Consider the following 26043-nt stretch of genomic DNA (forward strand, 5'->3'; position numbering starts at 1 on the left):
GGTCTCGATCTCCTGACCTCGTGATCCACCCGCCTCGGCCTCCCAAAGTGCTGGGATTAAAGCCGTGAGCCACCGTACCTGGCAGATTGGTGTTAATTCTTTGAATGTTTGGTAAAACTCACCAGTCAAGCCTCTGGACCTGGGCTTTTTAAATTAATAATTCAGCCTCTTTATTTATGGATCTATTCATTTTCTATTTCTTCTTGAGTCTTTCTAGGAATTTGTCCATTTCATTAAAGTTATCTACTTTTTGGTGTAAAGTTGTTCATAGTATTCTCTTATGGTCATTTTTTTTTTTTAAATTTCTGCGAGGTTACTAGTAGTGTCCTCTCATTCCTGATTTTAGTGATTTCTTTTTTCTTTATCAATCTAGCTAAAGGTTTATCATTTTTGTTGATCTTTTCAAAGAACCAGCTTTTAGTTTTATTCATTTTCTCTAATGTTTTTCTATTCTCTATTTCAGTTATTTCCATTTTAGTATTTATATTTCTGTCTGCTTGGTTTGGGTGTTTACTTTGCTGTTGTTTTTCTAGTTTCTTAAGGTAGAAAAGTTACTGATTTGGGATCTTCCTTCTCATTATTAAAATTTTTTTTATTTCAATAGTTTCTGGGGAACAGATGGTTTTTGGTTACATGGAGAAGTTCTTTAGTGGTGATTTGTGAGATTTTGGTGCATCCATCACCTGAGCAGTGTACACTGTACCCAATGTGTAGTATTTTATTCCTCACCCTCCTCTCACCCTTCCCCCTGAGTCCCCAAAGTCCATTATATCATTCTTATCTTTGCATCCTCATAGCTTAGCTCCCACTTATAAGTGAGAACATATGATGTTTGGTTTTCCATTCCTGAGTTACTTCACTTAGAATAATGGTCTTTACTTCCATCCAACTTGCTGCAAATGTCATTATTTTGTTTCTTTATATGGCTGAATAGTATTCCATGGTGTATATATATCATATTTTCTTTATCCACTTGTTAGTTGATGAGCATTGTATTAGTTTGTTTTCACGCTGCTGATAAAGACATACCCAAGACTGGGCAATTTACAAAAGAAAGAGGTTTAATGGACTTACAGTTCCATGTGGCTGGAGAAGCCTCACAATCATGGCAGAAGGAAAGGAGGAGCAAGTCACATCTTACATGGATGATAGCAGGCAAAGAGAGAGAACTTGTACAGAAGAACTCCTCTTTATAAAACCATCAGATCTCATGAGACTTATTCACTATCGAGAGAACGGCATGGGAAAGACTTGCCACCATGATTCGATTACCTCCCACCAGGGCTCTCCCACAACATGTGGGAATTCAAGATAAGATTTCGGTGGGGACACAGCCAAACCATATCAGACATTTAGGTTGGTTCCATTTTTTTTGCAATTGCAAATTATGCTGCTATAAACATGTGTGTGCAAGTGTTCTTTTTATATATTGGGTAGATACCCAGTAGTGGGATTGCTGGATCAAATGGTAGTTCTACTTTTAGTTCTGTAAGGAATCTCCATACTGTTTTCCATAGTGGCTGTACTAGTTTACATTCCCACCAGCAGCGTAGAAGTGTTCCCTTTTCACCACATCCACACCAACATCTATTATTTTTTTTTATTTTTAAATTATGGCCATTCTTGCAGGAGTAAGGTGGTATCTCATTGTGGTTTTAATTTGCATTTCTCTGATGTAATGTTGAACATTTTTTTCATATGTTTGTCAGCCATTTGTTTGTCTTCTTTTGAGAATTGTCTATTCATGTCCTTTGCCCACCTTTTGATGGGACTATTTGTTTTTTCTTTCTGATTCGAGTTCCTTGTAGATTCGGATGTTAGTCCTTTGTTGAATGCAGAGTTTGCAAATATTTTCTCCCACTCTGTGGGTTGTCTATTTATTCTGCCAATTATTTATTTTGCTATACAGAGGCTTTTTAGTTTAATTAGGTCCCATTTATTTATTTTGTTTAAAGTCCTTTTCTTTAATATAGGCATTTACAGCTATAAATTTCTAAGCACTGCCTTCTCTACCTATGGTAATTTTTGTTAAGTTGTGTTTTTATTTTCATTTATCTCATATGGTTTTCTAATTTCCCTGATCATTTCATCTTTGGCCCATTGGTTATTTAGGAGCGTGTATGTTTAATTTCCACATATTCGTGAATTTACCAAATTTCCTTCTGTTATTGTTTTCTAATTTTATTCAATTGTGATCAGAAAATATATGATTTCAAACATTTTAAATTTATTGAGACTTGTTTTGTGGCCCAACATGTATCCTGTACTGAAGAACGTTCCACGTGTAGTAGAGAATTGTGTTTTACCACTGTTGTATTGAGTGTTGTATAGATGTCTGTTTGATCTAGTTGGCTTATAGTGTTGTTCAAATCTTCCATTTCCTTTATATTCTGCCTAGTTGTATGAACTATCCATTATTGAAAGTGGGGAATTGGAGACTCCAAGTATTGTTTTTGTATGATCTATTTCTCCCTTCAATTCTGGTAGCTTTACTTCACATATTTTGGGCTCATATACATATGTGTTTATAATTATTCTATCTTCCTGATCGATTGACACATTTATCATTATAAAATGTCTTTCTTTGTCTCTAGTAACAATTTTTGTCTCAAAGTCTGGTATTTTCCCCAACATTAGTAGAACCACTCTCAGTGTCTATTGATTCTAGTTTGTATATCTTTTTCTATCCTTTACTTTCAACATATTTGTGTCTTTGAATCTAAAGTGTGTCGCTTGCAGACAGCATAGACTTGCACCATGTTGGTTTAAATCTATTTTGCCTATCCCTGCCTTCTGATTATAGTGTTCAATCCATTTGTATTTAATGTAATAAAACAAGTAATAATGAATAAGTAATGAAATAAGGTAAGATTTATATCTGTCATTTTCTACTTGATTTCTAAATGCCTTACGTCTTGTTTCTTGGTTTGTCCAGTATTGCCTTCTTTTGTGTTAAACAATTATTTTCTAGTGTAATGGTTTTATTCTCCTGTCATTTTTAACCATATTTTTAAAGTTATTTTCTTAGGGGTTGCCCTGGAAATTGCAACTAACATTTTGTAACAATCTAATTTGGATTAATACCAACTTGATTTTAATAGCATGTAAATCCCTTTTTTTCTATAAAGCTTAATTCCTGTCCCCCTTCTTGTGCTGTTACTGTCGTTCAAATTACATTTTCAAACATTGTACTCTGATCAACACAGATTTATAATTATTGCTTATGCAGTTGCGTTTTAAATCAGATAGGTGGAAAAAAGAGTTATAACCAAAAATATGTTTACACTGTTTTCCATATAAACCTATATAGTAAACTCTGTGGATGTTTCTTCTTTCTTTTTCTTATTTTCTAGAGACAGGGTCTCACTCTGTTGCCCAGGCTGGAGGACAGTGGCACAATCATGGCTCACTGCAGCCTCCACCTCCTGGGATCAAGCAATCCTACCACCTCAGCCTTATTTCTTTATGTGAATTAAGTTACAGGATGCATATTGAAGGACTCCTTCTAGTGTTCCTTGTGGTATATATTTGCTAGTGATAAGCTCTCTCAATTTTTCTTTATCTGGGAATGCCTTATTTTCACTTTCATTTTTCATGTATACTTCTGATGATCATAGAGTTCTTGGGTGATGGTTTTTTCCTTTCAGTGCTTTGAATATATCATCCTGTAGCAGGATAAGCCACAGACGAAATCCCTCAGACACCAGGTTAAAGAAGGAAGGGCTTTATTCAGCTGGGAGCTTCGGCAAGACTCATGTCTCCAACAACCAAGCTCCCTGAGTGAGCAATTCCTGTCCCTTTTAAGGGCTCACAACTCTAAGGGGGTCCACGTGAGAGGGTCGTGATCAATTGAGGAAGGAGAGGGTACGTGACTGGGGGCTGCATGCACCAGTAATTAGAATGGAACAGAACAGGACAGGGATTTTCACAGTGCTTTTCTATACAATGTCTGTAATCTATAGATAACATAACCAGTTAGGTCAGCAGTCGATCTTTAACTACCAGGCTCAGGGTGTGGCACCGGGTTATCTGCTTGTGTATTTCATTTCTGCCTTTTAGTATTTACTTCTTCTTTCTTTGGAGGCAGAAATTGGTCATAAGACAATATGAGGGGTGGTCTCCTCCCTTAATCCCATTGCCTTCTTGTATTTCTACTTTCCAAAGAGAAAGCAACTATAGCCAGGTGCGGTGGCTCACATTTATAATCCCAGCATTTTGGGAGGCTGAAGTGGGTGGATCACTTGATGCCAGGAGTTTGAGACCAGCCTGGCCAACATGGTGAAACCCTGTCTCTACCAAAAATACAAAAATTAGCCAATCTTGGTGGTGTGTGCCTTGTAATTTCAGCTACTCGTGAGGCTGAGGCACAAGAATCGCTTCAACCCTGGAGGGAGAGGTTGCAGTGAGTTGAGATCACACCACTGCCCTCTAGCCTGGGTGACAGAGCAAGGTATTGTCTCAAAAAGTTAAAAAACAAGAAAAACAAAGCAACTGTTAATCTTATTGAGGGCCTTTTGAATGCAATGAATTACTTCTCTCTTGTTGCTTTCAGGATTATCTTTGTCTTTTGACATTTTGATTATTATGTATCTACTTGGAATTCACTGAGTTTCTTGGATGTGTGGATTAGTGTTTTGCATCAAATTTGGGAAGCTTTTAGCCATTATTTCTTGAAGTACTCTTTCTGCTCTTTTCTTTCTTCTCTCTCTGAAACTTCCATTATATGTGTGTTGGTACACTTACTGGTGTTCCACGGGATTCTGAGGTGCTACTTATTTTTCTTAATTCTTTTTTCTTTGTCTTCCTCAGATAGGAAAATTTAAATTGATCTATCTTCAATTGTGATTATTTTTTTCTTTTGCATGCTCAAATTTCCTGCTAAGCCCCATTAATGAACTTTTAATTTCAGTTATTACACTTCTCAATTCCAGAATTTCTGTTTGGTTCTTCTTAAAGAAAAAGAAAAGTAATTTCTATCTTTTTGCCTATCAAGGTATCATTCTCCTACCATCTTTTAGTTCTTTAGGCATTGTTTCTTTTAAGTGTTTGAACATATTTAAAATGGCTAATTTAAAGTTTTTTGTCTAATAAAGCCCATATCTGGGCTTTCTGAGAGATAGTGTCTGTTGATTGATTTTTTTTTTCCTGTGGATGGGCCATGCTTTCTTATTTCTTTACATCTCTTGTAATTTTTTTGTCAAAAACTAGATATTTAAAGAACATAATGTAGTGTCTCTGGAAATCAGATTCTCCCCTATCCTCAGGTGTTGTTGTTAGTGTTTGTTATTGTGGTGGTAGTTCTTATTTCTTTGTAACTTTTCTCAACCAATTCTGTAAAGTCTGTATTCTTTGTCATGTATAGCCGTTGAAGTATTTGTTCCGTTAGCTTAGTGGTAGTGAGTTAATGATTGAACAGTGTTTTTCTTAACTTTCTGGAACCAGTAAATCTCTCAGTCTTTGCTGAAGTACTCTTTGTGTATGCTGGGCACACCTTTAACATTCAGCCTAGCAGTTGAAGACCCTGCCTTAGCCTTCATTTCCTTGCACAGAACCTCAAGGTCAGTCAAAGGTAGGGAATAGGGCCTTCTCAGATCTTTCTTGAGTATGAGTATAGACTTGGGCATGCACACAGCCTTATGCTTGAGTGCAACCTACTAGATCCCCAGGAATATGCAGCTTTTATAGCACTTATGGACATCTCATTACCCAGATTTTCCTGTAAATTTTTTGGTTAGCCTATTATTTGCTTTAACTATTGTCCCCTTGCTTCAGGCAGCTACAAAGTTAAATAATTACCTCTAATTGAGTTCAGTAAATGTCCCCAGGGAACAGGCTTTTGCACAGGTGAGCTCAATATCAGTTCAACTAAAAACAGCCTTGCAAATGGGGTATTTTAGGTAACCATCAGACAATTACAGTTTACTGAGTGTAGCTTTGAAAGAACTCCAACCTGTCAGGGTTCTCTAGAGGGACAGAACTAATAGGATAGATGTATATATGAAAGGGAGTTTATTAAGGAGTATTGACTCACACAATCACAAGGTAAAGTCCAACAATAGGCTATCTGCAAGCTGAGGAGCAAGGAAGCCAATCCAAGTCCCAAAACCTCAAAAGTAGGGAAGCTGACAGTGCAGCCTTCAGTCTGTGGCCAAAGGCTTAAGAGCCCCTGGCAAACCACTGGTGTTAAGTCCAAGAGTCCAAAAGCTGAAGAACTTGGAGTCTGATGTTCGAGGGCAGGAAGCATCCAGCACAGGAGAAAGATGAAGGCCAGAAGACTCAGCTAGTCTAGTCCTTCCACATTCTTCTGCCTGCTTTATTCTAGTCACACTGACAACTGATTAAATGGTGCCCACCGAGATTGAGGTTGTGTCTGCCTCTCCCAGTCCACTGACTCAAATGTTAATCTCCCTTGGCAACACCCTCACAGACACATCCAGGAACAATACTTTGCACCCTTCAATCTAATCAAGTTGACACTCAATATTAACCATCACAAACCCCATTCTGCTCCCTCCGGTGGCACCAGGATGCTAGATTTCACCATGAATGTGGGCTGCTAGTTTTCAAAAGTACTTCAGAGCTGGAGAAGAGGAATGAGAATAGGAAAGTTAAAATGCTACAATGCTCACTGTTCCTACCGACATTCAGCCATTTTCTTGAATAAATGCTTCTCAGATTGCTGAAAATACTTTTATTAAATTCTAAAGCCCCAAAGAAGTTGGTCCTGAACGTTTTTGCCAATTTTCTCATTGCTTTTATGGAGGAGCGCTTAAAATACTGTCCAGCACATAGTAGGTGATGAATTAATATGTTATTCATAAATGCCATTTTATTTATTTATACATAATTTAATTTATAGTTTACTTATAAATTATTATTTTCAGATTATTTTGGATGTTAACGTAGAGCAGAGATTGTGGTACCAGGACTCTTTACATTCTTAAAAGCTATACAGGACCCCAAAGAGATGTCGATGGAGTTATATCTATTGTTATTTGCTGTATTAGACATTAAAACTGGGAATATTAAAAGTATTTACTTACTAATTCATTTAAAGTTAATAATAAAGGAATCAGGCACTCATATATTTTTTCAAGATATGCTTTCCAAAATAAAATACTTTAGTGGGAAGAATAGCATTGTTTTACATTTTTGCAAATCTCTTTAATTTTTTCCTTAATGGTAGACAGCTGAATTCTCGTATCTTCTTCTGCACTCAATCTGGTTTGACTGAGGAAAATTTGGTCTCGCAAATATATACAGTTGGAAGAAGAACTGTGTCCTAATACCCTTTTTTTGACAATTAGGGATATTTTCTCTGATACTATACAAGAAGTTGGCAAGTGATAGTTTCTTAAAGGTTAGTTACAATATGGAAGCTGCAAACATATCAATTGACTTTTCATTTTCTGTTATGTTAAAATCTATCTTACACTTTGGGTGAATTATTAGTCATTGTGTGATTTTTGCATCATGATGCCTTGGTCATTTGAAAACTTTTGGCTCACTGACTTATGCAGATTTTCCAAATATTAACACACTTCGTTGTATAACATCAAAACTCATATTCATTAGTGTCACCACTGTTCTCATCAGAAAAGCCTTTAGGTATTGGGAAGCTGTCAAGTTTCATAGTGGAAGATAACAAGTTTTCCCAAATTCTAATTTTTGCCTGAAAGTGCAAATTCTGTCATTGGCTATGCACACTGTCAGTTGTTTCCCTTGAAGTAACAGGCTTGTTTTGTTCATTTCCAAGAAAATGCCTACAAAATACTTGAGTTTGAATAAGAGTTTGTCTGTCAGTTTTTCTTTCAAGTAAAAATAGTGTTGCATTTAAAAAGTGTTTAGTTCATCTCACAAGTCAATCACACTTGTGCTTTTCCTCTAGATGACCATCATACTTTAGTATATACCAGAAGTACTTTATGTATACTTCCCATTTCATCACACATAATATCAAAAAAGACATGTAGTCAAGGGTCAAGATTTGATAAAATTAACTTTTACTGCCTCTTCAAGTACATTCTTAAGTGAAACTAGCTTTTTAAAAAATGTGTGTGCTTGGCAGTGAAAACTACAATGACTACTATTGCAGTTTGGTGTCACTACCCTGACTCATGATAAGGTGCAAGCAGTTTTACCCACCATAGCTTTTGCATCAGTGCAAATGTCATCACATTTGTTTAAGGTAAAACCATTAATTTTAACAATGTTATTTAACACTTTGAATATTTCAACACCACTCATGTTTTTTTTTTTTCCCCCAAAGCTTTCACATAATAGATCTTCTTCAATGATTAGTTAGTGCTTAATACTGGATGAATATAAGCAAAACAGCAATTCCACCCCAAATCTGTAGATTTGTCCATTTATAAGGCAAAAACACATTCTGCAGAAGAGACATTAACTAAAGAGGGCTTTATGTTTGTGGGTAAACCTTTTATTTGATGAGTTTGTTTCTCCATCCTTGGAGAGTGGCATGATTTTTTCTATGACTTTTCACCCAGCAGGCATTCAGTAATGTCAACTCTACAGGGGTTTATTTTTTATTTTCTATTTTTATTTTTTTTGAGAGGGCGTCTCACTCTTTTCCCCAGGCTGGAGTACAGTGGTGTGATCTTGGCTCACTGTAACCTCCGCCTCCTGGGTTCAAGCAATTCTCCTGCCTCAGCCTCCCAAGTAGCTGGGATTACAGGTGCCTGCCACCAAGCCTGGCTAATTTTTATTTTTATTTTTATTTTTATTTTTTTTTTTTAGTAGAGACGGGGTTTCACCATGTTGGCCAGGCTGGTTTCAAACTCCTGACCTCAAGTGATCCTCCCGTCTTGGCCTCCCAAAATGCTAGGATTACAAGTGTGAGCCATTGTGCCAGCCTCTACAGGGATTTATTAGTTTTTTCACTATTGTGTGTACTTCTACAGCTAATATAATGCAGTAACTTACCCTATAGTATGTTTCAGTGCATTTTTCATTTCTATTTGGAAAAGCCATAATAAACACTTTTGACTTTTAAAGAGCTCATAACATTTACTTTGAATGTTTAATTTCATTTTCTTTAAACTCCAAATAATTAATTTCAAGATGACTCTATAATTTAACTTACACTCTAATATCCTATTCCAAAATGTTCTTTTGCATCAGAAAAATAAAATAAATTATGCATGTCTATAAGGTCAAAGAAAAGACAGCTTTTGTTGCATTTTTGTTTCTTAATTACAATTGTAATCTACAGAGTAGATCTCTCTCTTCCATGAGCCAGAACCCTGTGATAAGTTGTTTTGACATGTTTTTATCAGTTTTAGATGTAGAAATTGCTGCTGTGGGTTGGTGAAGTAAGTCTTCTAATCTCCTTTTTCAAAGCCAGTCATCCATTCTTAAATATCAGAAAAACATGTTGCAAATAAATTGTATCTTATTGTATAATATGTCCAGTAAGTTGTAGAAAAAATTTAAAATTTATATTCTTCAAAAAATATTTTAAAGTGTTATTGCAAAATAAGACTACAAAGTATGTTCACTTCATATATTTTCACATAGATACAAAACTTCTAGATTTCCAAATAACAATTTATTAAATGATAAGAAGGTTACAAAGATTATGGTATGCATAACCTAAATAGCCAGCAAGAGCACTAAGTTCTGAGTATAAGTTAAACTCTGAAAATGCATGTATTTTTACTTGCTCCCTTAGAACATTCTAGAATGCACAAATACATATTTCAGAGCAGTGATATCATTTTACATCATGTTGCCTCTTGAAATTTCCTCTGTGTACTTGTGAGAGAATAAGAGTAAAAAGGACAAATAAAGTCTTAGTATTATTATGAAAATAGGTTTGCCTTTTAGGACCTCCCAAGAGGTCTCAGAGAACTGGAAGGAATGGATTGGAGGAGGTCAAAACTGGAGCTTTGGAGACCAATTAAGAGGCTGTTGGGATGGTCTATGTGGCAGTGGTTCTCCAACTTGTATGCATCAGAACCCCCTGGAGGGCTTGTTAAAAGCTGGGCTCTGCTCCCAGGATTTCTGATTCAGTAGGTCAAAGTCTGGCCCCAAAATGTGCATTTCTAACAAGTGCCCAGATGGTATTGATGCTGCTTGTTTTAGGACCACACTTTGAGAACCACTATGCTAGGACCTTGCTAATCATCTCAGACTTCACCCCAGATCTGTTGAAGATGAAACTCTGTGAATAAGATTTTCAGGTGATTTGTATACACATTAAAGTTTGAGAAGCACTGCTCTAAGAGACAGTTGATGGAATCCTAGACCTAAAGATAGAGAAAAGTTCACAAATTGAAAGGTTATTTATAAGAGGCAATAAACAAGACTTCGTGTCTGGATGTAGAGAAGTTAGAGAGAGGGAGAAATCACCAGAAATTCTTTGGTTTCTTCTGGCTTGAGCAATTGAATAGGAGGTAATTCCTTTTCACTGGGACAAAGGACACAAGGAGATGAGTATATTTGAGGGAGTGGTATTTGAAATCAGTATTGAGTTGATTTACTACACAAAGTTCTCTTTTAACCTGCACATTGATGGTTTCACGTGGTTAAATAATAATGTCATGGACTCCTGGTGCTGCAAAGGGATTGGTAATGCATAAGAAGTGTTAGGCACACATGCAGGATTCTGCTCTCAGCTCAGACTCCGTTTGTGGCAGATATAAATTAGCAAAATGTAAGTCTCTTCTACATAAGGAGCATTTAAAACCTGTCTCCCTTCCCTACAGCATTCAGCCCCTCAGACACAAGCATGTGGGTATGAGACACAGCATAAACAGCCAAACTCATGTACCACCTATTGGTAATTTGATATTAGAAGAAGAGAAGAGAATATTCCAGATATTCCAGATCAGACCGGACCCAATTGTGTGACTGCCAGACTTGAGCAATTTCCATGTGCTTCCCTTTCAGGGACATATAGCTACCCATGTTCCTGACCAGCTGAGCCAGGATTATGACACAAAGCAGGCTGCAGAAGGAAGTAGTCCCCACTTAAGAATGAGTCAAATTTCTATCTGGTTGGGGGAGACATTACACTTTCAACCATTGTTTCATTTGATCTTCACATTACAGCCAGGTCCAGCAGGCATTTTAATTATCTCCATTTTGCAGATGAGGAGGCTGAGTTTCAAGGAAAGTAAATGACTTGTCTAGGGTTATTGAAATGGTAAGAGGATGAACTGACACTGGGCCCCAGGTATCCTGACTCCAAATTGTGTGTTCCTTTCACGATAATACCGTGCTGTAGTTCAACTTAGCAGCAGGCTCATCTGTAGGACATTTGTCCCTTTTTTGGATTCCAATTTACTTCAAAAACTAACTTGTATGAAATGTTCAAATAATAGCACTTGATTTCTTAAAATTGCTTGATTCTTAATACATTACAGATTATTAGTGAGCTTTTATCTTAATGGTCAAGAAATTAACAATGAGTCACAGCAAAATGTCTGAAAGGTGAGGAAAGAAAAAAACGCTTACATTGTCACCAGGTCTGTTCATTATCCTCTGTGCTCTATATCAGATCAATCAATAGTTAATTAATAATGATGTTCTTCCTGAAGTACAAGGTTATAAATTAATTTAATGCTCATATGCATATTTTCTGTAGGAAAAGTGAGAGGAAAATGCCTGCCATGCCCATCTCATTGTAAGAAAATGTATGTAATGATTACAAGCCTATAATAAGAATGGTTTGCTTAGCCAAATGTTTGTTCATTTCTGTTAATCAGTATTCATTTGAGCTACCTCCATGCAGTTTGTGGAAGCAGTGCAATCAGTTGAGTAGTGTGGCAGATTTAAATCAGTAATAAAAGCCCTGGGGAAATTAACAAGACAAAACATTAACCACAGACTAAACATTAACATATATTAGCATTTTTATTATACCTGTAGAATTGTTAAATGGGCACGGTTGCTACTATTAAAAAGTTTATGTTGTATATCACATAATTTCAATGTATATATTGTTTTTAAACTTTGAAGATTTAATTAAATGAAATTGTATAGTGGTATGATAGATGATTCAAGAGAATGAACTGAAATTCATCATTTTATTTTAACTGGAAAACTATGAAATTCCCACCCAACTCCACCTTCAGCCCCAAGGTACCACAAAGCAAATGCCACAGGTAATATTCATCCAAACTAGACAACTAGATCAGAGTTGATATTTAAATTGCATAACTCCCAGAGGAAGTTTTAGTTTTAATTCTTTAGGGTTCTGATGAATCCATCAATGGATGGATCCATCAATGATCCAAGACTAAATTTAAACGATATTTGGCAACATTTCTCAGAAAAGCACTTTTTTTTCTAAGTTGAATGAACTTTCATTAACTGAATTCAAGACATTATAATAACACTTCAATTAAGAGAGTGATATATTTGCATAAGCACAAACATTTAAATAAACAGAATGGAGTTCAGAAATAGATCCAAAATATGGCCAATTAAATTTAAAGAAATAAAAAATTGAAGTAACTAAATGAGGAATGATCTTAACAAATTGTACTGAAATAATCTGATAAATATTTGGAAAAACATAATCATTATTTCTTGAGTGTTAAATAATTTGGAAAGTTTGACAAGTTAATCAGATAAACAAATGGATAGCATTCATGACAGATAAACAGAGCATACACATTATTTTTAAATACCAGAGAAAAATATTTAAAGGAAAAGCATTAGGCCTAAACATGTCATTAACTTTGTGAAAGTAGAAATCCAACAGGTCATATGATTTAAGCACTGTGAAATGAAGTAGAAATGTCAGTGAAAGGGAAATCAACAGGTAATATCTAGCCATGTACAAATTTTATTTAAGATCAATTTATTTTATTTCTTTTTAAAATATTTTCAGCTTTTATTACAGATCAGAGGGTACACTTGCAGATTTGTTACATGGGTATATTGTACGACACTGAAGCTTCGGGTCCCAATGATCCCATCAACTAGGCCGTGAAAACAGCAATCTTTACATCACACAATATACAAAAATTAACACAGAATGGGTTAAATACCTCATCATAAATGTACAAACGGTAACAGTTCTGAAGAAAATATGTCTGTGACATTGCCATATGGAAAGACTTCTTTGGATGGAAAACAGCATCAATCATAAAGCTGCAAAAATAGATAAAATCAAGTTCATCAAAATTTTTAAAAAAGTGTTCTGTGCAAAAGGCATCACTAAGAAAAGGGAAAAACCAGATACTGGGAGGGAGTATTTACAAAACATATTTGAAAATGAAACGACAAGATTTGAGTAAACAGTGCAGCTTTATTCACAAAAGCAAAAATGTGGAAACTACCCAAATGTGTAAACATATTTGGTATATTTATTCAACAATTAAAAGAACAAACTATGGTAAACCACCAACATAGAGTTCCTCAAAGAAAAAATTATCCTGAGCAAAAAAGCAGAAACAAATATGTAAATACTGAATCTATCCATATTTATTTTCTATATTTCTGTTCTTTCTTTCTGTTATCAATCTAATCCTAAAAAAGACAAATCTCATCTGTAGTGATTAAAATGTCAGTCACTATAAAATTATGACAATATTTTATGCATTATGAGGTAGTGTTTACACATGTGTATACATTTACAAATCTCATCAAACCACAATTCAGGGATGCATTTTATTTTATGTATATTGGGTCTTAAAACATTCAATTAAAAAAAAGAGTACGTCAACCAAAAGAGCTAATGTGCTGCAGCATAAACTCTGCCCCCCCCATTAAAAATTATCTCTGAAAATTACTAACACACGATTAATTATATTAATTATACTTAATAAGACACATGACATAACCTTTATGTAAAACAACTGTCTATGCTTTCCATGTATTTGCTTAATCTCCATATATTCTACATCTTATGATTCTTATTTTCAGAACTTCTCCACTGAAGTGACTCATGTCATCATTATCAATCATTTAAATTTACTAAACACAGTGCATACTAGGTCCTCACCTTGCTGAATCTCTCCAGGTTGTTAAACCCAGAATATTGATCTGGGTTTTCTCCCTTTGGATATTTTAATTACACTGGTGTTACATAAGGACAGGATTCTCCTACAAAATATTAAATATATGTTTCAGAAACATAAAAACATCACAGTTTCAAATAACCTTTTTTTTTTTTGGATTCAGGGAGTACATGTGCAGGTTTGTCATATGGGCATATTGCGTGATGCTGAGGTTTGGGGTATGGATGGTCCCATCACCCAGGTAGTGAGCATAGTACCCAATAGATAGTTTTTTAGCCCATGTCCCTTTTCCTCCTTCTCCCCTCTTGTAGTTCCCAGTGTCTGTGATTCCCATCTTTATGTCCATGTGTATTTAACATTAAGCTCCCACTAATAAGTGAGAACATGTGGTATTTGATTTTCTGTCCCGGCATTACTTTGCTTAAGAAAATAGTCTCCAACTGCATCCATGTTGCTGCAAGGAGCAATATTTCATGCTTGTTTGTGGCTGAGTAGTATTCCATAGTGTATATGTACAACATTTTTTTTATCCAGTCTGCTGTTGATGAGCACCTGGGTTGATTGCATGTCTTTGCTATTGTGAATAGTGCTGTGATGAACATATGGGTGCAGGTGTCTTTTTGGTAGAATGATTTGTTTTCCTTTGGCTATATACCCAGTAATGGTATTGTTGAATCAAATGGTAGTTCACCTCTTAGTTCTTTGAGGAATCTCCAAACTCCCCTCCGCAGTGGCTGGACTAATTTACACTCCCACCAGCAATGTGTAAATGTTCCCTTCTCTCTGCATCCTCACCAGCATCTGTTGTTTTGAGACTATTTAACAAAAGCCATTCTAAATTCTGTGAGATGATATCTCATTGTGATTTTGATTTGCATTTATCTGATGATTAGTGATGATAAGCATTTTTTTCATATCTTTATTGGCCACTTGTATGTCTTCTTTTTTTTTTTTTTTTGAGACGGAGTCTCGCTCTGTCGCCCAGGCTGGAGTGCAGTGGCCGGATCTCAGCTCACTGTAAGCTCCGCCTCCCGGGAGGCTTGAGCTTACAGGCTTGAGCCACCGCGCCCCGCCAATTGGCCACTTGTATGTCTTCTTTTAAGGAGTGTCCGTTCATGTCCTTTGCCCACTTTTTAATGGGGCTATTTGTTTTTTCTTGTTGATTTATTTAAGTTCCTTATAGATTCTGGATATTAGGCTTTTGTCAGATGCATAGTTTGCAAATATTTTCTCCCATTCTGTAGGTTGTCTGTTTACTCCCTTAATAGTTTCTCTTACTGTGCAGAAGCTCTTTAGTTTAATTAGGTTCCACTTGTCAATTTTTGTTTTTGTTGCAATTGCTTTTGAGGATTTAGCCATAAATGCTTTGCCAAGGGTGATATCAAGAAGTGTATTTCCAGGCCGGGTGCGGTGGCTCACGCCTGTAATCCCAGCACTTTGGGAGGCCGAGGCGGGCGAATCACAAGGTCAGGAGATCAAGACCATCCTGGCTAACACGGTGAAACCCTGTCTCTACTAAAAATACAAAAAATTAGCTGGGCATGGTGGCAGGCACCTGTAGTCCCAGCTACTCGGGAGGCTGAGGCAGGAGAATGGCATGAACCCAGGAGGCGGAGCTTGCTGTGAGCTGAGATTGTGCCACTGCACTCCAGCCTGGGCGACAGAGTGAGACTCTGTCTCAAAAAAAAAAAAAAAAAAGAAGTGTATTTCCTTGGTTTTCTTCTAGGATTTTTATAGTTTGAAGTCTAACATTTAAGTCTTTAATCTATCCATCTTGAGTTAATTTTTATATATGGTGAAAGATAGGTGTCCAGTTTCAATCTTTTGCATATGGCTAGCCATTTATCCTAGCACTGTTTATTGAATAGGGAGTCAACTTTGCCAAAGATCAGATGGTTAAACATCAGAATTTTTTTAAATGTAGGAATTACCAAAGATTTTGTAGTTGACCCAATAATCTGAATTCTGGAGCCAGGGTCAAGGGACATCCTGCAGGCAGCAAGTGGCAGGCTAGACCTACTTGGGAGCCTCCTCTTCCATAGAATTTGACATGCAGTGCTTTCGTATGGTTACTAATTGACTCTTACTTGGCAGACCAAAGAATTTAAATCATCCCACTATTGGCTTACTGCCACTTGAAATACTACCTGAAACCTAAGTTAAAATTGAATGTCAGTTTTCTGTTGAACAACTTTAGCCATTTCTTGGAATGTTTAGAGGATTTTTCATCATTATTACTATCCTCTAATTATAGGTAAGGTGTCCACATAACCACAGACCTGGGCCACACCCAATACTGGGAAGCCCCAGAGCCTATGCCAGTGACAGAAATCCATGACACGGGAAAATCAAAAACAGAAACATAGGTTTTAGAGTCAGACAGACCAGCATTCAAGTCCCAGCTCTACCATTTACTAACATTGTGACCTTGCTTTCAAGTTCCCCAATTTTTGTGAGCTTCAGTTTCCTTATATCTAAAAATGGGGCTAACAATACCCATTCTGTGTAATCCCAGTGCTTTGGGAGACCAAGGTGGGCAGATCACTTGAGTCCAGGAGTTCAAGACCAGTCTGGGCAACATGGTGAGAGCCCGTGTCTAGCTACATTATCTAGGCATGGTGGTGTGTGCCTGTAGTCCCAGCTGCTCAGGAGGCTTAAATGGGAGGATTACTTGAGCCTGGGGAGATGAAGGCTGCAGTGAGCCATGACCACACCATGGCACTCCAGCCTGGGCAACAGAGCAAGACCCTGTCCCAAAAAAATAAATAAATAAGTAATACCTGCTCTGTATACCTCACAGCATTGTTGGTAGGACTGAGTAAAGAGAATGGAGAATGGATGTAGAAGTTATCTATGAAGCACTAGGTTGGAATAGGGTATTGTGTAAGAAACGTGAAGTGTTGGTATTGTTGAGAAGCTTTCGATATAGGCTTTCTTTCTCTGTTCAGTCATCTGGAGTAAAAGATCAAGTCTGAATTTTTTTGTCACTTGAGAGTTCCCAGAACCAACAGTGAATAGGGGCCTGAGAATGACAGTTAGATTTTAACCAATGGAGTAGCTGCATTTCTTGACATGTTCATTATAAGGTATAGGAGTGAATTATATCAGACCAAATTTTTGCATGATTTCAGAGTCTTTGGTAATAATGGGATTCAGGACACACCACCCCAAAATATGGCACCTTTGCATTTAAGAAAACCCCCAAAACAAGAAAGTCACTCTCACGTTCCCCTCACCCTTCTCCCCTGAAGCAGGTCATAAAACCTAACTGACCCTCTTCTGAAGTATGTCATAAGACCGTCATGTGAGAGGTACCCACCCTATACCCAGAAGAAAGAAACATCTTTACCTCCAAAGTTACAGGGACACAAAGAAAAATCTGAAGAAACTGCCCTGGCTAAGTTTCCCCCAGTTTATTACCATTCAGTTATAACCTCTTTGTCCAATCACAATTCACTACTCTCCATTTCCTTAACAAACTTAGCATAAAAATCCACAGCTTTCACCATTTCTTTGGGTCTTCCTTTCTAAAGGATCTTGTGTGACGTAAAACTTATATTAAACATATTTGTATGGATTTCCCTTTTTAATTTGTCTTTTATTAGAGGTGCCTCAGGCATAGGTCAAGAAAATAAAATTTTCCCTGCCCTGCAATAACATACTCCATTCAGAAAGTAATTTTCACCTTTTTTTTTTTCAAGGAAACTGAGAAGAAAATACGGCACTTCAAATATCCTATCTTCCTCCTGTGTATAGGGCTAGAGTTACAGGTAGAGTGAAGCTATGGGACCAGGTCACAGTGAAGTCCTGGTGTGGGTGAGAGGTGAAAGTGGGGTGGTAGGCCAGGTTTCTTGATGCCCAGCCTACTGGGCTCTGCATGATCTAGACCATGCTTGTCCAACCTGCAGCTTGCAGGCTGCATGCAGCCCAAGATGGCTTTGAATGTGGCCCAACATAAATTCATAAACTTTCTTAAAACATTATGATATTTTTTGGTGATTTTTTTTTCTAGCTCATCAGCTATCGTTAGTGTTAGTTTATTTTATGTGTGGCCCAAGACAATTCTTCTTCTTCCAATGTGGCCCAGGGAAGCCAAAAGATTGGACACCCCTGATCTATACCTTGCTGGGTCCCAGCAGTGTATTTTCCTAATGTAGGTGCAAGGATGGTGCTTCTGGATCCTGGCAGAAAAGAATGATGCTAAGGTTACTAAAATGTCTTCCTGGCCGGGCATGGTGGCTCACGCCTGTAATCCCAACACTTTGGGAGGCCCAGGCAGGTGGATCACGAGATCAGGAAATCGAGACCATCCTGGCTAACACAGTGAACCCCATCTCTACTAAAAATACAAAAAATTAGCTGGGCACGGTGGTGGGTGCCTATAGTCCCAGCTACTCGGGAGGCTGAGGCAGGAGAATGGCGTGAACCCGGGAGGTGGAGCTTGCAGTGAGCTGAGGTCTCACCACTGCACTCCAGCATGGACGACAGAGTGAGACTGTTTCAAAAAAAAAAAAAAATTATCTTCCTGGCCTGGATATGGTCAGAGGCCCTGCCTTCTTCTTATGTTTCAGGACTTGTAACCCTGCAGAACACTATTGCTTTCCTTGTCATAAGTCTGGCACATAAATAAAAAACACCTTTAGGAATCACGGTCTATGGAAAACAAAAAGGTTTTATACTCCAGTCTTTTGATAGAGACACTCACCTATCCAATAAATTCCCTCCAACTAACCAAATTTAAAGGTAGCAGCATCCTTGACTAGATACATTAGTCAGTGAAAGGAAATTGGATTGCACTTCTTATTTAAGAGCCTAAAATTTTTGGGCAGGATACTGATTTCTAAAATGCCACTTGAGAGGCTGACTTCTTCAGTAGGGGCTGCTGAAGAATAAGACTCAAGTCTCCCAGCATAGCCTGACATTTCCCTAGTGTGAAGCTGAAAGGACTTCTTTAATGTGAATGCTGCATCTCTTTGTAAGTTATGTTTTCTTTTAGTGTCCACTTCTCAAAATAAGCTCATAATATTCACCTATAGCTCACATAGTGTGGAGGTGAAAGATGTAGGGAGAAGGGCCCAAAGGAGGGAATATATTTGACAAATGCTTTGTATATGAGAAGAATTTGCTTCATGGTAGATTTGTGGAAGAAAATGCAGCCTGTCTGATAAGATATGGCACATTTCAGATGGAGGAGTAGGGTTATTGGCAGGACACCATTGTTTGCCCCTTACCCCACACAGAGCCTTGGAAAGCTGGCTTGATAATACCACATTGGGTGGCTTGGGAAGAAAGGTCAGATTGCAGAGTGGCGACATTATCATTTATTCTTAACCTTCCTACTTTTGCCTCAGCTGCACCCCTTTCCAGTAGGTTGGAGCTGGCGAGTGGGGGGAGGGGGTCAAAAACTTTAAAGTCTTGCTGTGGACCAGATACTATTCACTGATACAAAGGGCTGACTTTCAATGGGGAAGGAGATTTCACAGCTGTGGGTTGCAAGTAGACAAGTTACTGTGAAAGATGTGTGAAAGATTTGATTTTGGTGCTGGATTGGGAACAGGTGTAGGTCAAGAGAAAGTGTACTGTGCTCCTGAATGTGCCAAGAATACTTTGATCCTAGTGAAATAAGTTCTCACATGAATGTTTGTTCACAGAATAATAGACATTAATGGAACAAACATCAAGGTTTTGTTCCATGAAATTTCACCTGCATTTTCACAAAGTAAACATGTATATGTCTTCAGATAGAAAGTGGTAATACATAGTCTGCCCTCATTTATTTGGCATCTGCATTATATGCTTTGAAAATGAATGGAACTTAACTCTCCAGTCCAGCTAGGTAGGCCCTGACCTAAAGCACCCTACCAGACTGCTACTAGTTAAGGCATATTCATGGAATGCACACACTTTGTTTGAAATTAATATTAGCCCAAGTCACATAGCATTACATAAGCACATCTGAAAAATTCAGTATCATGCATTCCAAAGCTAAATTGAATGTCTTTAAGTGTCTTCGGCTTTTGTTTTATTCCCATTAAGATAAACCATTGAGTATAGCTCATCTGAATATCAAACTATAGATGCTATCTTTTATAAATGAAGGTGATGCTACTCTGATTCTAGATTTTTTTTCTAATTCAATAATGTATTTATATGAAAAGCCTTCCAAAGCTGTATAAATAGATAACTTAGTAAATGCTGTCAGGACCATCTTGAGAAATCCAGAAGCTGGGATTACCATACAGAACCCATGGCTTATAAGTAGAGTGCTGAGCTGAGGCTGATAATAGAAGATTCTTTCAATTCGCTTCAATTAATTCACCTAACAGTGCACAAAATCCAGTCTGAATAGCGTGGAAATACAAAAGTGACAAACATACAACCCTTCTCCTTGCCAAATATTTCTAATATTTTTCCTGAAGTTTACAGTCTATATATTTAGCTTGGCTACGTTGGGTGGCTATGTTTTTGAGCACCGGTAATTCTTTATATTTTTCTACAATGTACAATGTAAGCCACTGGAAGGTCAAGCATTATCTGCTAGGAAGGCAATACCGCATAAACTTTGAAATCAGACAAATGGGTTCTAAGTCAGACAAATCAGTCTGCTGTTTATTTGCCTCATGCAAGTCACCTAACTCCCTAAGCCTCAATTTCCTCATCTCTAAAATGGGGATGATAATCGTTGGCATAGTGTCTGGCACAAGGGAGATATATAAGAATGTTAATATTCATATTTCTTTATATGGAAGTTCATTTAGGCTTTTGCTTGAACGTGAAAAAAGTAGCAAATCTAGTAATAATTAAACCAAAAAAATCAAGTAGAATGGAGCTAAGTAAGAAAGATTATACCATTTTTAAAAAAGTATTGCTATATGAGTATAAAAGAGGTCAGCTTTAGAGAGAGATATCCAATAAATATTTTTGAATGAATGAATGAGAAAAGATGGAAGGAAGAAAGGGAGGGAAGAAGGGAGGAAAGAAGGAGACAGGGAGGAAGGAAGAAAGGGAGACTCTTGAGCAATTATGTTTTTAAAATACTTTTAATCCTGAGCTTATTTAATGATATATGATTCATAGGTGATTACGCTTGCTTATTTATTTATTTATTTATTTATTTATTTATTTATTAGAAACAGGATCTCCTTCTATTACTCAGGCTGGAGTGCAGTGGCACAATCTTGGCTCACTGCAGCCTTGACCTCCTGGGCTCAAACGATCCTCCTACCTCAGCCTCCTGAGTAGCTGGGACTACAGGTGTACACCACCATGCCTGGCTAAGTTTTTACTTTTTGCAGAGACTGGGTCTTGCTGTGTTGCCCAGGCTGGCCTTGAACTCCTGACCACAAGTGATCCTCTTGCCTCAGCCTCCCAAAGTGTTGGAATTACAGGTGTGAGCTGCCTGTCACTGGCTACTGATTGGTTGACTTGCCTTCTTCCCTTGGGCATTTTTAGGAAAGCCAGATGAGCAACCACACTTTTTATCAGAGTACCTTAGCTTGGGTCTTATATCAAAATACTCATAGAAATTGGGAGCACTCTGTGCTTGGGAGGCAGCTCTTCTATTAACTGGCTACACAACCCTCATCTTCTGCACCTAAATTTTGCAATTCCCTTTTGTGAACTTCTTCATATGTATTAATACCAAATGCCATTAAAAGGTATGAATAGCATGAGGCCTGTGTTGGCGGTCCTCTCAAATGTATACTTCACTATAGAAAAAAAAGCCATTTTTATATCTTAGGAAATCTCTGAATAGGCTGTATTCAGAATGGGGTCCCCATTCTCAGTCTCCAGCCTTCTTTCCACCAATGGTTCGTTGCCTTACAAGCTTATCACCTTTTTTGACTCTAGTCATAGCTTTGTTCTGCTGTTTAAAATTGGGGGAAGAAATTGAAGTGCCTTTCAGAATTTGTTTCTACTATCATATCTGCACAAGTATCATATAATTATATTGCATTTCTTTTTTCAGATTGGCAAGTTATGTGCCCATTCTCAACAACGCCAATATAGATCTGCTTATTATCCTGAAGATCTGTTTATTGACAAGAAAGTATTAAAAGTTGCTCATGTAGAACATGAAGAAACCTTATCCAGCCGAAGAAGGTGAGAGGTTTCTTTTTTCTTTATTCCAGCATACAATTAGCAATTGTATTTTAAGGTCAAAAACCACTAGAGTGAAACTTCTTAAATACATGTTATTTAGTTCTTCTGAGTAGAGTGCTTGATTAATTAAATTGTATCATCTGTCAATGTTTTAAAAAAGATATAGTATTATATCCAAGCCATAGTTAAATGTAAATTTACTGTTCATAAATATCTAGTACAGCAATATGTGTGGAAAGGACTTCCCTATTCAAGATCTTTAATTGATTAAGCAAAATAGTTTCTGCTTACAATCTTGTCTCACAATTTCTTGGCTTGCTTTGTAGCTTTTCCCATTATTAACAGTGAGTCAGAGGTAAATTCACCAGAGAGAAGCTGGTGAGACACATTCATGTGTATACACACACACACACACACACACAGACACTGCACACTTTACGCACTCTTTTAAAAATGATAAAATGAAGGATCTGGTTCCTGGTTCTTAAAACAACAGTCAAGGGACAAAATCCAGGTTTGTTTCTTGTTCTCTTCATCCATTCTCCCCTGATCCAGGTTCCCTCTATCCCCATTCTATTTTTTTGATTACAATAAAGGGGTAGAAATTGGATCAAAAGCCCAATACAACTCTAGAAGAACTGCCCTACCTGAAAAGACTGCACATATAGCCAGCCCTACCACTGGCTCAAGAATAGCTAGACATGAGTTGTTCCTATTAACCTTGAGGGGGTTAGGTGAAATTGGCCTATAGATAGAAAATAAAGAAAGGAATTATGTAACATCCCAGATTTGGGTTAAACTATTCCATTCCTCTCATTTTCCTATAGGGGTTTCTGAGATGGTAATTCTTAGCGTGATCTGATACAATTTAGGATGAAAGAAGGCAGTAATGCAACTTAACAGAGTTCCCCTACTGAAGCATTTTGGAAAGTCCTCATTTCTTCTCTTTTGTTGACTTCCAATCTGATGGATTCCTAGTTTCCCTGTAGCAGCTATTTTAAAATGTGATTCCAGGACTTCTGGGAGTCCCAGTGACACTTTCAGGGCACCTATGAGATGTTCCTTTTGCTAATTACATATTTGTGTGAAACTGGATATTGTTCATATACTTCAACCAAAACAATTTATTACAACATATTAAATGCAGAAGTCAATAGGAGAATCTACCTATCCCCTATCAAGCCAGACAGTAGAGACAGCTTGCAAAAATGAAAAATGATACCATTTTTCTCACTATTATCATAAAATGTTATTAATATTTATGTTAACATGTAATGGGCCCATAATTGCTAGTTTCAAATTAATAATAAATTTTAAATTAAAAAAAATTCTAAAACAGTAAATATCAATAAATATATATAATATAAACAAAAGCTCTTTGGGATCCTGAGGCTGCAGTCATTCAAAATGTCGATGGAGTCTAGAGGACCAACTTCCAAAGTGGCTCACTTACAAGTGTAACAAGTTAGTGCTGGTTGTTGGAAGGAGGTCTCAGTTCCTCACCATATGGACCACGTGAATGGCCTTAGGACATGGCAGCTGGCTACACCACAATAAGTGATCCATGGAAGACAGCAAGGAGAAAGTTATAGTGTCTTTTATGGCCTAGTCTTTGAAGTGACACATCATCAATTTTGGCATATTTGATTTGTTAGAAGTGAGCCACTAATTCTTTGTGGTTTTTTGTTTTGTTTTGTTTTTTGAGACAGAGTCTTGCTGTGTCACCCAGGCTGGAATGCAATGGTGCCATTTCAGCTCACCACAACCTCTGCCTCCTGGGTTCAAGCAATTCTCCTGCCTCAGCCTCCTGAGTAGCTGGGATTACAGGCGCCCACCACCACGCCTGGCTAATTTTTATATTTTTAGTAGAGACAGGGTTTCACCATGCTGGCCAGGCTGGTCTCAAACTCCTGACCTCAGGTGATCCACCTGCCTCAGCCTCCCAAAGTGCTGGGATTACAGGCGTGAGCCACTGCACCCAGTCAGTGAGCCACTAGTTCTAATCCATGCTCAAGGAGAGGGAGGAAATTAAGCTCCACCTCTTGAAGGGAGGAGAATCAAGGAGTTTGTGGACGTATTTTAAAACTACTTCAGGGCTCCCAACATCAAAATGTTTGAGAGCCATTTTCCTATAGCTTAGGGGTTCTTTGGAAAATTTTTGTCTTTTAGGCCATATATTAAGGCCCTCTTTTGCACCTGCCTGTCCTTTGTCCATTTTTCTCCATTGCATTTACTCTTGGACTGGACCACCTGAGGAATAAACTTCAGTTCATCTAAGGCATTGACCTTTAACTAGTGGCAACCCCTTCCATATTTGACTGAAGTGAAGATGATTGATAGGTAGATAGATACATAGCTAGATAGATAGATACATAGAAAATCCTCACTTAACTATGTCTGTAAGTTCTTGGAAACTGCAATTTTAAGCAAAACGGCATATAACAAAACCAATTTTTTCCTCATCACCACTATAACAAAACGATGTTGAATGAAACCACGTTATTCAAAAACCTGTTGTACATTGTTTCACCAAGAACCTATAAATGACATTAAGTGAGGACTTACTCTATATGTGTGTGTGGGTGGGGGGTATCTTTATTCAATTCAGCAAAAATTTAGTAAACACTTGTTAATACCAAAATGTATACTAGGCACTGAAAATACAAAGACACAATCTATGCTCTCCAGCTCAGTTTAATGGGAAATAGACTTAAATACAAATAATTCCAAAACAGCTTTGTAAGTGCTAAAGCAAAAGAATGTCCAGAGTACAGAGGCAGCCTACAGGGAAAGACAGAACCTTGAGGCTTCATGGAGGAAGTGGTATATGAATTTGTAGCCGAATCACATGCGGAGCTTTTTCAAAATTAACACACCCACTCAGTCCCATTTTGAGATTACTCTGCCAACCTAGACACATTTATAAGTAGGAGGTTTATCCAGGCCTGTTGCTATGACTTCTGTCTTGGGCTCTGGGGAACTCATTCCCTTTCGCCTTAGTGGGGACAGCTGTATGTGTGTTGATTCCTCCAGGGAAAGAAGAAATTGATAAATGAGGTTTTGGCTGGCCACCGGATTTGGTACTTTGTTTAGATTCATATACATATATTTCTTTCTTTTTTTTTTTTTTGAGATGGAGTCTCGCTCTGTCGCCCAGGCTGGAGTGCAGTGGCCGGATCTCAGCTCACTGCAAGCTCCACCTCCCGGGTTTACGCCATTCTCCTGCCTCAGCCTCCTGAGTAGCTGGGACTACAGGGGCCCGCCACCTCGCCCGGCTAGTTTTTTTGTATTTTTTAGTAGAGACGGGGTTTCATCATGTTAGCCAGGATGGTCTCGATCTCCTGACCTCGTGATCCGCCTGTCTCGGCCTCCCAAAGTGCTGGGATTACAGGCTTGAGCCACCGCGCCCGGCCTCATATACATATATTTCTGAGACTGAGTCTCGCTCTGTCACCCAGGCTGGAGTGCAGTGGCACGATCTCAGTTTACTGTGACCTATGCCTCCCAGGTTAAAGCCATTCTCGTGAGCCACCACACGTGGCCTAGATTCATCCTCCAAGGAAAAGAAAGGATAGTAAGAAAAATTGACAAAGCCTGTAGAGTTGAGTAAATGATGGTCAGGCAGAGCTTCTTTGGGTGTGGGGAGCTTGAGCATGCCTAACGATGTTACTCACTTGTATTGAAACTGAAGCATTAGAATCTGAGATGGAGCCTTTCTTTGTGAATTCTCTGGCAGAAGAAGAAAACAAAACAACAAGAGAGTATCTGATTTTATTTAACTCCCTCAAATAGGCATTGTAACCCCTCTTAGGGAGAGAGAAGTGGGAATTAAGATGATCTCTTGCTAAATGCACTGCCCCCTGCAATCTGATGTTATTAAGAGGGTTTGTTTTTGCAGTGTTAGCACCTCTATAAATCTCTCAGTATGTTTTCTGCACAGCATTTCACA

General features: G+C 37.7%; 1 protein-coding gene across 3 annotated transcripts in view; it reads left to right on the forward strand.

Annotated features, from left to right (window-relative positions):
• Positions 1 to 26043, forward strand: part of LOC105481423 (glypican 3) — a 458216-nt gene that overhangs the window by 271650 nt on the left and 160523 nt on the right. For all 3 annotated transcript variants that reach the window (XM_011741015.3, XM_011741017.3, XM_011741016.3), the window contains exon 4: positions 21961 to 22094. In XM_011741015.3, coding sequence (XP_011739317.1) covers positions 21961 to 22094 — 134 coding nt within the window. The remainder of the gene's footprint in view (positions 1 to 21960; positions 22095 to 26043) is intronic.

This window comes from Macaca nemestrina, chromosome X (genome assembly GCF_043159975.1).
Source record: "Macaca nemestrina isolate mMacNem1 chromosome X, mMacNem.hap1, whole genome shotgun sequence".
NCBI lineage: Eukaryota > Metazoa > Chordata > Mammalia > Primates > Cercopithecidae > Macaca > Macaca nemestrina.